Source organism: Solea senegalensis, linkage group LG2 (assembly GCF_019176455.1).
Source record: "Solea senegalensis isolate Sse05_10M linkage group LG2, IFAPA_SoseM_1, whole genome shotgun sequence".
Classification (NCBI taxonomy): Eukaryota; Metazoa; Chordata; class Actinopteri; order Pleuronectiformes; family Soleidae; genus Solea; species Solea senegalensis.
In genome coordinates, this window is record NC_058022.1 from 23263967 (window position 1) to 23279115 (window position 15149).

Consider the following 15149-nt stretch of genomic DNA (forward strand, 5'->3'; position numbering starts at 1 on the left):
CCATTCACACGCTAATGGCACAGCCGTCAGGTGTAATCCAGTTTGTAGACAAGAAGAGCTGATGATTAAGGGATGATTATTTGGTGGGAAGACAACCACTGTACCACTGACCCACAGTCACAGCTGAGGAAAAAAAATGTATCACAATATACTTTTTTACAACAATCAATCTCTCTCTCTATATATATCACAGTATAAATTAAATCAATACTTCTGTAAGGTTGGGTGATATGGCTTTTAAATAATATATCAATATTTTGAGGCTATATCCTGATATAAAAGCTAGGTTGTTTCTCTCGACATCTTTTTAGATGATAAAATATCTATTGTTTATGATCTGTATTACATGCTTATAATACTACCTAAATATTATCTTTCATTTCAGATAATACCTGGTATGTTTCTTTGTTTTTCAATGTTTAATTAAGGATATATATGTGCCTTACAAATAATGAAATTGCCTATAAATATGGTCAAATTATTAAGACAAATAATTAGTCAGTCAGTCAGTCATCATCTAACCGCTTTATCCTCCACCAGAGGGTCGCGGGGGGTGCTGTGCCAATCTCAGCTACATCGGGCGATAGGCGGGGTACACCCTGGACAGTTCGCCAGTCCATCGCAGGGCCACACACAACCATTCACTCTCACACTCACTCCTACGGTCAATTTAGAGTGTGTAATTGATCATATTTAGTGAATTTCACAAATGTATTTAATACATTTTATGAAAAAGATGATTATCAATGCACCCTTTAAAATCAGGAAAAGTCATCACAGATACACATCACAATATGATGATATCCAACATTTAAGACCATATTTTGTCTCATGTCAATATATTGCCCAGCCCTAATTCCCCATAAAGATACCGATCCCAAATATCGCAGGCACGTACAGAACATGAACCGGAGCCACATTCTGAATCATGTGTGGGCCATGTATCCGGAGAATTCAATATCTTCATCCTCTTCATCGTCCTCATCATCTTCATGATCCTCCTCGACTTCATCTGCCGGTTCATGTTCAGTATTAGATGTTTTAATGTCTGTGTCATTGTTTTCATACCAACTCTTTGTACAGTCTTCATTTGAGCTTTGCACACTTGCCGCTGTATCAGTTTGTGAGTCTGTGTTGCTCAAAGCCTGTTTTTGAGTCTCAGTTTGTTTTACAAGCTCTCTTTTATTCTGCTCATCTTCCTCGCCTACACTGAGAGCAGCAATGGTGACTGAGAACAGGTTGACATTGCTGGCGCTGTCAAACATATTGTCATTCTGCCTCTTCTCCTCCTGCTCTTCCTCTCCAACCTGGACTTCTGTCTGGGTTTCCCTAGGCAGGAAAGCCGAGGCCTCATCTTCCTCCTGACCCCCATGTGTGACCCCACCATCAAACTCAGCCTCCACAGCTATTAGTCTCTCTCTTAAACTGCCACTGTCTCCTGATGCAGCAGGTTCACTCTTTTCTGTTACAGTACTTGAACTCCAGCACAAGCTTTGACCTAATGAAAGCTGTGCATCTCTGTCCATGTAGTCAATGATCTCTTCTTCTCCCCCCTCCTCTTCCACCTCCTCCTCCTCCTCCTCTTCATCCTCAGGTGCAGTGTGTAGAATTGTGGGATTGTTTTGACTCCTCTGTTTCACCATCTCTGAGCTTATAGAGATTGGATCTGGTGTTGTCCCATCTGGTGAAAGGATGTAACCTTTGCTGACAATTATCTAGTGTGGCCAAGATAGGAACGAAGTGTAATGGTTAAAATCAGGATGAAATAGAGACAGTGCAATTGCTGCAACACTAGTAAACATCTGACCGGCTATTTTCAAATGGCAAGAAGTATGCAAAAACAGATTCCAACTACAAAACTATCCACAGTAGCTAGCAAGCAGCACAGGTGGTGTGGTCAGGGTTAGATAGGAATGTTGCTTACAATTGCTCTGGGCAGAGTTTTCAGTGTGCAGAGGAACCCAGTGTAGTGGAGGCAAAAGATGAGGGCAATCAGGACACCCAGCACTAAAATCAGAAGAGCAGCACCTGCACCTAAAACAACAGGTTCTGAACACACACAGGCACAGGCACAGGCACACACACACACACACACACACACACACACACCAACAACTGAAACACTGGCAAAACGTGTGACATTTGATATGCGAGATGTGATAACTGTAATGTTATGTTTAAATTACTGTATGGGTGGGTTCAGGCTGATATGTACCAATTTACTCTGCTGGATTAGTATATTAACAAAAAACTCTCAAGGAGGGAATGAAAGAAATTCAGAAAAACTAAGCAGACATGATTATTTTTTAGGAAAATTTCCATGGGAAATTCCAATTAGTCATCCACTTGATGACTATTTAGGTGGATGTCATTCTTTTTCCAATGGTTAAAAATAAATATGAAATATATACTGTATAAACTATACACTGGTGGGTGTGAGTGGTAGCTGCCAGGCAGCCTGCCCATGTGTGGGGAATAGGGCTGCAACAGATAATTAAAATGAAATTATTCTGCAACTATTTTGATAATAGATTAATCCATTTGAGATTATTCAGCTTTTATAATGTGAATATATTCAGTTTTTTTGCTTCTTCTTTTTTTGCTCCATATAACAAAGAAATCATTAAAACTGAATGATCTTGGTTTGTGGACAAAACAAGACATTTGAGAACATCCTCACTTTTGAGATTTGGGAACATTGATTGGAATTTAGGGACCAACAAATCAATTTAAGAAAATAACTGTCAGTTGCAGGCTTAGTGGGAAACATAGACAAGTTAATAACACCACCACACTGTCTCAACAGCAATAAAAGGGAAAGTTCAGCTCACCTCTATGTGGCTCAACAATGCTGGTGTAAATGCATTTCCAAGCAGATGGCTCTGTGTTTTTGTTCACGGTGATCTTTGTGTCCACCTGAACACAGTACTCCACACCGGCGTACAAGTTCGGAATAATATTATTCATCTTTTTTGTTAAATAGTCCACCTGCAAGTAAAATAACGGGGGAAAGACATGATTACAACAAACATTTACAATGAATACGTTTTTAAAATGTTCAGCTTCTTAAATGTGAATATTCGTTTGATTTGTTTGCTCCATACAAATCATTAAAACTGAATAATTTTTGTTTGTGGACAACACATTTGACATTTTAAGCACTAAACAACAAACAGATGAATTGAGAAAAATAATAACAAATATAATAACAAATAATAAACAAAAATGTACCACCACCCACTTTTTAGATCATTCTTATTATATAAAATGAGTTAAGGAAAACTTAAAAACTTCATTGAACTTAAAAATTCATTGTCTACAACATTATCCTCCACATGAGGGTCATTAGGCCACTAGAGTCAATAGCCAGTCCATCCCAGGACCAACACACTGAGACGAAACAACCATTCACTCTCACATCCAAACCTACGGTCAATTTGGTGTACCCAAGTGTCTGCATGTTTCTGAGCTGTGGGAGGAAACTAGAGAATTGCGGTCAGACTGGGTCATGAACCTGGGTCTTTATGTTGCAAAGCAGAGTTAGCCACAACATCGTCATTAAAAAATACTATTTTGTTGCAAATTGTATATCCTTTAATTTCTATTTAATAAATATGAATTGTGGAATTGCAATGTCATAATTAACACACCATGAGTGCAGCCTCTTCCTTGGCCAAATAAGTGCCTTAGCTATCTGTGTGTAAAGAATACTGTAGCGTTGTGAAAACATAACCTGTAGTCAACATGCAAGCACACAATTGAAGATGAATTTAAGCTACTCAGTTGAATTTGTATATTTACATAGCCAAGAAACCCTACCCAGTGTACCTTTAATGCCAACATATCATGGTTTGATCAGATTCAAAGTATTATTGCTAATTGCATTCATCTTGAATCCAGTAGAAAACCTTTAGGATGCAGAGGCAAAAAAGAATGGCAATACAAACAACTGCTACACTCAGTCAAGTACAACTCCTTTGAATACCATGCCATCTTGGTGACTGCACTGGACATTTATTTATCATTCATTTATTGTTCACCAGGACAACTGGGTCATTTTCTTGATGAGCTAGACACCCTACTCTCCTCCATCCAAAGAGCTTGATCTCATTCTGACCAGAAATTGTTCCACAGATACCCTCACAGTCACACATTTACACTAATCTAACCACTATTTAATTCAGCTCAGTGTGGGTCTCACAGAACAAAGTTCTGCTTCTACCCCCATGGTTTCCTTCTGCCTCAACCTCCACAACCTGTCTCCCATCCAGTTCTCCTCCTTTGTAGCCTCCGTTCTTTCACCCCCAACACATTCTCCTCCCTGGAAGTTAATTATGCCACTGACTCTCTCTGCTCTACACTGAGCTCTTGTCTGGATAGACTGTGTCCTCTATCCACCAGACCTGCTCGATCCTCTCAGCCTCACCCATGGCTCACTGATACCCTCTGGTCGCTGCACACCAGCCTCAGAGCTGCAGAAAAGAAAATGACACAAAGCAAACGATTCCTCTGACCTAAACACATTAGAGTCACTACTGACATTCTTCTCATCCAGTGTCACTGCTGCAAAAAAGCTTTCTACAATGACAAGATTAACAATACCAATATATAATAACAAGATTAGTTCCTACTGTCACAGCATCAATCACACTGGCTCCATTAATGTGAGCTGCTGGGGGTGGAAGTGGCAGCTCGCCCTGTCAGTCATTGTCAAGTCTTTGCTGTTCCTTGCTATCTCTCACAGAACACTCTACCACTCTACCGCTCTGCCACTGCACGACTTGCAAGCTGTGACAGCAGTGACAGACAGGAAGCTCGGCAAATAATTTTATTCCGACCAAACAAAATAATTGGTCAGACTTTTATCAGAAATATATAATAAATAATGATGAGTTTCAACACCTAGTGGTTTTTTTTTTACATGTTAGTGTGCCATACGCTTAGTGTTATCATGACACTACTAATAAAGTGCTCAGAAAAATACTTCATAAAAAACAGTTGAGACCCAGAAGGGGAAATTAGTAGTATTAAACAGAAATAAAAGTGATAATTTATTTTACCAATGTCTCTTTTCCTCTGCACAAGATTCTGAATTGGGCACCGTAAAATTGATGGATGTCGTTGATTCCTGAGCTCCTGTCAGCCTGCGGCAGGGAAATGTTGATTTCGATGCAGTCACCACATCCAGCCAGTGAGACGACTGGAGGACCTATTTTGGCTAATCACCAGAAGAAGAAGAAAAAAGCGGTGAATTTCTTTACATTTTGTTTTGGTCAGATTCAAAGTGGCTGAAATCATTTACATACATCATATGAGCATATACAGTATATCCATCCATCTATCTTCTACCGCATTATCCTCCACATGAGGGTCGTGGGAGTGCTGTGCGATAGGCGGGGTACATCCTGGACAGGTTGCCAGTCCATCACACTCAGTGTGTACGTATATATAATATATGTATAATATAATATAATAGTCAAAACTGTAGAGTGTAGCTTTTTAATATAAAGAAATACATTAGTATATATATATTGTTTATAATGTCTGTTGCTGATTCTAACATTTCACTCCCCCTCCCTATGTAACCTCATAAACAAGACTGGTGGCATTCACTCAAAGCAACTTCACTTGGCCTCTTTCACACCAGGGGCCTCATTGTGTGTCATTAATCCAAAGAAGACACAAGAAACCATCTTCAGTCTCCAGGTGAACTCATACCCTCAAGCAGTTACAGTCTATAACACGCCCATTCAGTAGATTCATACAAATATATGGTTATCTATGTACAGTAGCTGCCTCATTATCCTGGAGCATTCGCACCAGGCTCTGTAAACTTTTCTGTGGGAAGAAAGCGCAGGTAAGCTTGAAACTTTTAACAATCTTTATAAAAAATTACGGAAAGCCTGATAACTTTAGGAGATTTTTGGCTACTTTGGTGGCAATAACTGTCAGTGAACTGGGGGAAAACAACAACAAAAACGACCGCCGAGAACTGTAGTGGGGATCTGAAGAAAATGGCAAAACGGAGATCAAAATTCTTAACTTTTAAAAAGTTGATAAATGGATGTTGTTTGTGGAGAACAGTGTGCTTAATTCCCACAATTGACATATTAACAGTTGATAATGTCTTTTATAATATGAAGCCTATATAAAAATAAGGACTTTTTTTTTACTTTTTGCTTCAAGGTATGAAATTACTTTTGTGAAAAATTAGGAAAAGAGGAAGAAGGCAGTAAAAATAGTTTTTTAGTTGTGAACGTTGAAAGTTGTGAAAGGTCAGAAAACCATCACAAACACATAGCTAATACAACTGTATGCTAAGTGTCTTGCATAAAAATTAACACTTGTGTGTGTGCGTGAGTGAGAGAGGGAGACTCACTTACTTTGAGCAAATTACTGAAATTCATTTTCCACAGATGAATATTTTCTTTATGTAACACAGCGTTGTAAATAGACACACGTCAGTCTATAATGTTTTAAACAAAATAAAGTTACGGACTCATTTGTTGTAAGAAATGGGACTTGAACGTTGAGTAGAAAATTTTCTTTATCCCATTTTAATCCATACGATAACGAAATAACTGCAAAGAAGTGATTCCGCCACCACTGCGCCTTTCATCGGAAGAGAGAGGCGATGTCGGTGTGCACTCGTCAGCTTGTCGTTACATGGAGTAACTCAGTGAGCTCTGTCTGCTTATTCTGTGCGTAATGTGTGTGGATGATGACGTGTGACACTTATAGATTGTTGAAATTATCTGTAAATTCAGCTCACACGGATAAGTCATGTCTAACCATACATTTTACACCAGAAAAAACATGCGCAGGATAAACTATCAATGCACAGCCAGCATCAATATTAATATTAATTTTAATATGAGAGCAGTCGCTGTGACCCTGACATTTAGTTCCTTCATGTTTATCATTAGTTCCAAAAAAAACAATCGACCAAAATAATAAAAATGTACAGATTTATACATCACTCAATCAGTGCTCTCAGCAGGGAGCTGAGACTCTGACATCCACGGTCACTGCTGACCGTGGATGCCAGAGTCTCCCAGTCTAATTCCACGCACATCTTGTGATGCTCGATCCCCATACTGATGTGTTGTATTGAGTGTATCGACTGAACGGTAACTGGAGGTTATGAAAATAACCAATGTTCCCTGAGGGAGCGAAACGAGGGAAAACTTCTGCAAACACACAGTCCACAAACGAAATATTTCCTGCTCTACAACAAGTTAGGTAGTGATTGGAGTAGAAAGATTTTTTTTTTTTTATGAATGCAATCAATGACATTTTTTTTTGTTGTTGTTTTTTTTAATTTTTGTAATATGTTACGGATAATCACTTTAAAATCAAGTGAATAATCGAATAATTGAAGACTCTCGGCTCATGCCTATTCCTACTTTAAAGTGTAGAGCTATAACAGACAGATTAAAAATAACATACAGTACATGCATCATAGAAGAAAACAAATAGATACTAACTGTCTTCATAAGGGCAGAAAACTGAACTGGACCCCAGAGAGCGGCTTTGGTTGAAGGACGCCTGGACAGTCAGGAGATACTTCAAGTTGGAGTGCAGCTTCAGCTGTATTGATGTCGATGTTGTTACATTCACTTGCACATTGCGTTTTTTTCCATATAACCTGCATGGTGACACACAGTTCAGTTCCTGCATATTTCAACTTAACAACTCAACAACCTAACCATTTATCACTTTCTACATACACCTTAATAATGCGCAGTACATTGGAAATACCATATACATAATATCAATTAATATATGATGTGAAAACAAAAAAAATAACCCATGAGAGTAAACATCGCTCTATGCAAAGTTACTGCAAATACAGGCCAAACGTTTCAGTTTTACATCTTTATAGTAATAGCATTTAACAAACCCACACTTTTATTTTGAAATAGTCACAGGAGAGGAAATGTACCAGTGAGGTTACACGTCTAATTTTGCATGTATTTTTTTATCAGCATGTTTTTCTTTTACTATGTAAATGTATGTTGTAATTCTCCCTCTAACTATGGTAATTAATGACGTACAGCATGTTGGTATCAGACACACTTATACTCACAGCTTCAAAACTATTGTTCATACAGAAGCCTTGGGTATTTTTGTTTATCTGGTAGGGCCACAACCAATAATTGATTATTATTCAATTAATAAATGAAACACAAATCTATTTTCTTAATTGAAAATGAAGAATGTTAATTACTTTAAGTGCTTTTTCTTTGATAAAATTTAAACAATAACGTGATTTTTACTGTCTTTACTGTGAAAATGTTTTCTTTGCTCCTCTGTGACAGTTAACCTATTATTTGTTCATGCAAATACTAGTACATTTTACACACTTGTATGCCATTTTATGGATTAAACAAGAACATAAACAACAGATAAGTCAATTAAAACAAAAATATAATTATGGTTTCAGTCCTGCTTAATGTATGTAAACGATACACTTTATTTCCATTTTTCTCTTCTTCAAATGTTTTTGTTTTTGTTGTTAGTTTCTTTGTGATTTTTAGAGAAATAGTTATCTTTGAAATGAATGTGGCCCGTGAATCTGGATGGCCTTCTCTTTTCTGTCTGCAAAAACATCTACAAGTCAATTACAAATAAAACCCAGCCCTGAAATAAGTCGTGAGGATTAATCTCTGTCACTGCAGGCGAGTATAATTACTGAATCTTCACAATGACTGTCATAAGAGAATATGAGACTACCTGAAACTGAAAAAAACCCAAATAGGGACTTGAAAATCGTTGGTTCCTTAAAGGTATCAGCTGGTCTGAGCTCTGTGGTCACAGCTGTATCAAGCTGAGTGCCTCAGCGCTGAGAATGCAGAGATAACAAACATCTCACAGTCAGATATTCCATCAAAGCAGACGCTTAAGTAAACCACACTGGATTATACAGGCCGTGTTCTGACTGGAAACATGACAATTAAAGGTTACAAATAGGCCTGAGGTTGAGACTGACTGATTAAGTTTGAGTCACTCAGATAGAGTTCTCTTTTTTTATTCATATATGAAACAAGTATACCCAAGTTCAAATTTTCTAAAAAAGTTACATAAAGAAAAAAGTTTGATTTGAATTCAATTTTTCCAATGATTTTGGTCAACTAAAGATCCACGCTAGGGCAGTGGACTGTGGCAACCTGTAGTATAAGTATAAATAGGCATTAGTATCTGCTTATTTTATTTAATTTTTTATACAAGATGTTGCACAACAAATAATAAATACATTTTCACTCTGAAATCTGACATGGTTCATAGATGACTTTCTATCTGTGAACCATGGTCTGCAGAATACGCATGGGACAAAATGAAAATTTGCTGTCATGAGTATTCTGACCAAAATACACAAAAACATGTAATAAACATGCCATAAAATTGTATGTCATCATGTTCCATTTAGGAGAAACCAGGAAGTTTTGAAATGTTACAAAGCAGATGTATTAAGCTTCCATTATTCTGACGTCTTCTTTATGTTACATTTAAAGGGGACATATTATACCCGCAGACTTTGAATGCTGTTCTCTCATTTTCATATGGAGGGATTAGAGTATATTATCCTCACAGACATTTGAATATTAACTGGCACATGAGACACAAGCACATCTTCTGCTTCTGTATGTGAGCACACCTGGACTGCTGCTGATGCTTTTGTTTTTGAGAAAAAATGTTTTTCTTTCTTAATAATTTCTTCTTTTTTTCCTCAAATTCATAGGCTTTGACTTATTCATAGGCATTTGAAATATATGGATATTATATCTATATATCTATCTACTTTTCTATTGTTATTCCATACAATTACAATGGGTAAAATGTATCACGTAAAATTTGTAAATCCCGATTATAATTACGAGAGATGAGGAGGACACAGAAAACAAATACTGCACAGAAATAAAAGAAGGAAAAGCATTTTTTAGCCTTTGGATCCTGAACCATATTTATCATATTATTCATCTTTCTCTTATTGTTCTCCTTTTCTTTCTGGTTGATTCTTTTTATTAAAGTCACTAATTTGTGTCATTAGTTATAATCTCTTAATCAGATTATAATACAGAGTTTTATTTTTACCAATGTTAAATTTCATTGTGGGTTTGTGGGTGGGGGGGTTACACAGTTTACACAGTAAAGATGAGTGACACCTCCTTGCTCGACAGTACTTTAGACAAGTAACAATACAACAGTAATAGCAAATAATCATATACTGTACAAGTAGAAGGAAAGAGAAAAAGAATGGAAATCTAAAAAAAAGATTTCTATACAGCCCTGTTGCTTTCAAATAGAGGAGTTGGATTACTTTTTTGAATTTTTGGAGAGTTTTATAGGGAATGATGATGATGTACTTAAATTGACTTCAAGGTCAGATTTTTTTTGAAGAACCTCAAAGACACTGATGTAATTTTCAATTCAATCTCTTTGTGCCCTTTACTGATTTATATTATCTTTTTTTAATTAAATTGATTAAATGTTAGGTTTTTTTATTCATCAGGTCAATCTGACTACTGTGGTTTGCTGTGATAGTTTGCTGTAAAAGTAGATTTGATCTAATAAACAAAGCAGCAAATGTTTTGAAAGCCAAAATACAAGCATCTGATTTGATTATGAAGTCCATGCATACTTTAAGTAATTAGCAGTTTATTTACTTGATGCTAAATATTTCGACATGTTCAAACTGTACAGAATGCTGATGGGGCATAATTCTCTCCTAACAAAAAAGAAATTACATCAGCTAGTTAGTGATAGGAAATGAAAGCAGAGGCCCTTTCTCAATACTCAAGTATGCAAGTATGTACTTGCGTACTTGGGAAGTACGTACTTGAGAAGTACGACTGGAGTACATACTCGCCAAGTATGGGAGTACACAAGTATGATTTTTTCAATTGGAACAGCAGCGTACTTCTTTGTACTGTTAGAATGGCAAATGGCGCCAAGTGCTGCAGCCTCATTACCACCAACTAAGTGTTGATAAATGAACATATGAAATACTTTTTATAAATGCATATATATTGTTATTATTTTCACATTTAAAATATTTAACTTCATTATGTGGAAAATAGATATATTTCAGCAGTGTAGAGTAGTATGTATATATATGTACAGTATGTATATGTATATTATATTTAAAAACAGATACTATGACTGTGCGACTTTAATATAAATCTAAAATTCAAAGTTAAAATAAATAAAACATTAATAATATACAATATATAGTTTCTGCTGCCATAAACTATAAACTATAAATACGTAAAACAAATAATAAAGAAATATTGAAAATCTTAATACACAAACCACATGTTTGAATTCTAAATATCTGATTTGTCACCTCAAATGATCTTAAAACTGTGTTTTCCGGGACAGAGAAAAATATTTATTTCAGGTTTATATTTGTATTCTCTGCTGCTATGTTCCACCGAAATGCATTCTGGGATACATGGCTTTCCCAAGTACGCTCACCCGATACTTGGTAAAATGGGCAGAGCGAGAACACTTCCGGGCTTGAGAACCGTACTCACTGCTCACATACTTGAGAATTGGAACAGAACTTGGACTGAGGCTGATGACGTTGTCACAAGTACGGGAGTACGCAAGTACGGTTAAGTACGCACAAGTATGGATATTGAGAAACGGCCAGAGACAACCAACAAGGTGGTGGAGTGGGAATTTACCTTCTGGAAATGATGTACTCTGTACCTGGTGGAGTACCAGGTCCAGGATCCCAACGCAGGATGTTGTGGAAATTAACAGAGACCACGGAGGTGTTGCGTGGAGCAGGAAGTGTCGCCAGAACTGTGGGACAAACAGGTTATAATAATGACTGAGCTCTGAGGAAGTGGGTGTGTAGAATAAAATGGCAACTATTCTGAGATATAAATGAAGTAGACCTTGACACCTCCTTTCTAAAAGACTATTATTAGATTAGTTGTTTGGTCCATAAAAATATTTGAACAAATGTTGATTATTTTTTTCCCCAAAGCTCGAAAAGATCATAATATCCACATATTTACCTTTTTTCTAACCCTTTTTTTCTCAAATATGTTTATTTATATTATTTATTTTATGATTTTTATATATTAATATAACCACAATGATAAAACAACAACAACGCTCAGTACAACATTGGTCTAAACAGTCTATACGTATAAGTTTCAGATGACCAGCTCTAACCTTTTCAAAAAAAGAAAAGACTCAAACTAAAAATCGATTATCAAAATAGATGGCAATGAATTTAGTAACCGATTAATAATGATTGTAGCCCTAACAAGTGCTGTTATTTTCTCCCTAAACCAATGACAACACTGCTAGTGATGGGCCAATATATATTATCGCTCATCATGATAAAAAACACTTACAATCCGTTAATTGTGGTCAATTTTTATTATTGTGATGGAGAAAAAAACCTAATATATCACGTGAGTGACTTGAACATACAGTCCTTTTTGATTTTTTTGACTGATTTTATAATGTGCTATAACAGGGAGATGCATCTTTCATCATGAGTTCATTAATTTTCACAAACAAATATGGATCTTATCTTCAATGTTTCTGACCACAGTGGGTATAGAAAGAAGGCTACTACACACATTTAAATTTAAGAATCTAAAAAATAGATATATTGTAAAAAAACGTTTTCAGACTACTAGTATCTAGTATCGTGAATTATTTTGATCAAACAAATGACTGATGCGATTAAAGGGCTATTCTCCTCTGTGCAGGAGAATACCTTTATACTTTAGAAGTTATAGAAAAAACCTGTTTAATCTTGTTTTGCTGATGATTGACTAACTAGCGTCAGCTGCCAAAAAACTGATACATCCTTGAATAGGCACAATATGACATGCAATATAATCAACTTAAATTGAACAGAAGAGCATGGTTTTTATTTTGCTCTTTTCTGTTGGTTTACTCACCAGAGTTGAGCAGTAACATGATGCAAGTAAGAGCCAAGCAGTGCATTGTCTCATCCTCTGCAGGTACCAGCTGCTCGTTGCACTGTGCACACACACACGCACACGCACGCACGCACACACACACACATACACCCACGATTCTTTAGTGGTAATCAACATGTATTCAGTATCAATAGATAATCAGTTGACACTTCTTTATATCTAATGTTCTCAAATGTTTCTCACTTTAATTAGGTGGTCCTGACACACAATTACAGATGCAAGTGTCCTGTATAAACTTATAACTTGATAGAATTGTTATATATCTGTTCCTGGATCTCTTTCTTCTGTCTCTACCTCATCTCCCCCCTTTCTGTCCCCCACCTCTCCTCTATTCCCCATTTTTCCTTTCACCCCAACCGGTCGAGACAGATGGCTGCACATCTTTGAGTCTGGTTCTGTCAGAGATTTCTTCTTTTTTTCCTCTCTCCACTGATGCCTAGTGTTTGCTCATTGTGTGAATTGTTGGGTTTCTTTGCTCTCCTTGATATTGTCTATGTACAGTGCCTTGAGATAATGTATGTTTTGATTTGGCGCTATACAAATAAAATTGAATTGAAAGTGTAGTCTCCCTACTAATAGTCTGTTGATCTGCAACAGATATCATTCAATATCAATATATACCATGATATAAATCAATTCAATATTTCTGTAAGGCTGGGTGATATGGCTTATAAATAATGTCTGGATATTTTTAGGCTATATCGCCAAATATACGAAATATATGGGGATATAAAGCTGCACACAGGTTGTTTCTCTGCGCTGAATATCAAAGGAGATAGTAAATACACTCTAAAATAAAATATCTATCATTTATGAGCTGTATTACATGCTTAACATACAGTTATTACTTTAATTTCAGATAATACCTAATTTGTTTCTTTGTAATGTTAAATGAAGGATTTGTATGTGTTAGAAACAATGAATTTGCCTATAAATGTGGTCAAATTCTGCTATAAGACAAATAATGAAGTGATTTAATAGATAATATTTCATGCATAATATTAAGTATATTTCAACAATGTATTAAAAATAATACATATCATGAATCATCAATGCAACCGCCTTTAAACCTGGAAAAGTAATCACAGATACCTTATAACTAAATTATAAGGTATAACTATCTTTTAAATAATATGATGATATCCAAACTCTAAGCTCATATCTTGTTTCATCACGATATAGCTAATATGGATAATAAGCCCTACAACAAATGTTGATGGGTCACAATAAACATATTAACAGATAATCAACTAAGAATTGATCACACTTGTGATCATATGTTGACATGATCCAAGTGACAGACTAATCAGAAGTAGATAAGATGCTGACACGATCTACAGAAAGCTGTTTAAATGATGGTTAATAACACTGCAAAAATACTATTTGTAGTACAGACACAGACAGTAACACCTTTTGTTATGTCGAGCGTTCTTCTCGCTAAAGTTAAACCCATGTCATTTGTCTGTGTGTGACTGAGGTTAGAGCTCGTCCGACTGAATTTCCAGTGAAGACATAAATCACGTTTTTTTACCATGAACATTGAGCGAGCTGACAACACAAAGAAGTTTATGAAACTCACCTCAACATGAAACACACAAGCCTGACAGTGTGTCATTAACTGCTGTGGCCGAGAAGGAAAGAGAAAATGACAGAAACCTTCATTCACCGTCACGTAGTTACTTACGTCTCAGAACCGATCGTGCTTCCGGGTATCGATCGGGCTGTCACGGGGAGAAAGGAGAGGGGCGTGTACTTAATTCTTACTTTATTAAATGACCTTTATTAAGAGGTTGTCCGACTGCTGCAAAGAGATAAAAAATACGGTAAAAATACGGTAAAAAATACTTCAGTCAGCTCAACGTTTCTGTGTCATGAGAACTAGATAGAGCACTGGCCCCTTCTGACTTGAAGACAATTTTGTTATGGTGGCCACTCGTGGTACTGCAACAAAAAATACTCATGCTGGCTAAAAAGCAGTTTTCCCATTCACCACAATAGTAAACAACGGAGTATTAGGGCCACATTGAGAAAAAAAAAAAATCACAGACTTCAAAGATACATTTTTTATTTATGAGATTACGTGAATAAAGTCTTAATTTAAGAATTTTATTTTATTAATCCCCTTAGAGAAAGTATTACTCTGCATTTGACCCATCCTATTAGCAGCAGTGGGCT

At 36.3% G+C, this 15149-nt stretch overlaps 1 protein-coding gene across 3 annotated transcripts; it reads right to left on the minus strand.

Annotated features, from left to right (window-relative positions):
- Positions 1 to 602: 602 nt before the first annotated feature.
- Positions 603 to 14835, minus strand: LOC122785809 (interferon alpha/beta receptor 1a-like). 3 transcript variants are annotated; one of them, XM_044051781.1, is made up of 8 exons: positions 14752 to 14835; positions 12933 to 13014; positions 11691 to 11811; positions 7488 to 7648; positions 5061 to 5218; positions 2832 to 2988; positions 1925 to 2049; positions 603 to 1715 (listed from the first exon to the last, which is right to left on the minus strand). In XM_044051781.1, the coding sequence occupies exons 2-8, from the start codon at positions 12976 to 12978 to the stop codon at positions 927 to 929; spliced, it is 1557 nt and encodes a 518-aa protein (XP_043907716.1). In that variant the 5' UTR covers positions 12979 to 13014; positions 14752 to 14835; the 3' UTR covers positions 603 to 926. The 3 variants fall into 3 exon arrangements, with proteins under 3 accessions (XP_043907716.1, XP_043907707.1, XP_043907724.1); XM_044051772.1 differs by lacking the exon at positions 14752 to 14835 and adding an exon at positions 14554 to 14716; XM_044051789.1 differs by lacking the exon at positions 14752 to 14835 and adding an exon at positions 14659 to 14711.
- Between the last annotated feature and the right edge of the window lie 314 nt (positions 14836 to 15149).

What these genes read in the sequence shown, in the direction of transcription:
- LOC122785809 (XM_044051772.1), bottom strand. Translation starts at nt 14,589, where the DNA reads ATGACACACTGTCAGGCTTGTGTGTTTCATGTTGAG. An exon ending in CTTGTGTGTTTCATGTTGAG is followed by an intron (nt 13,015 to 14,553) that starts GTGAGTTTCATA and finishes GTGTGTGCACAG; the next exon opens with TGCAACGAGCAGCTGGTACC. An exon ending in CATTGTTGAGCCACATAGAG is followed by an intron (nt 2,050 to 2,831) that starts GTGAGCTGAACT and finishes GTGTGTGTTCAG; the next exon opens with AACCTGTTGTTTTAGGTGCA.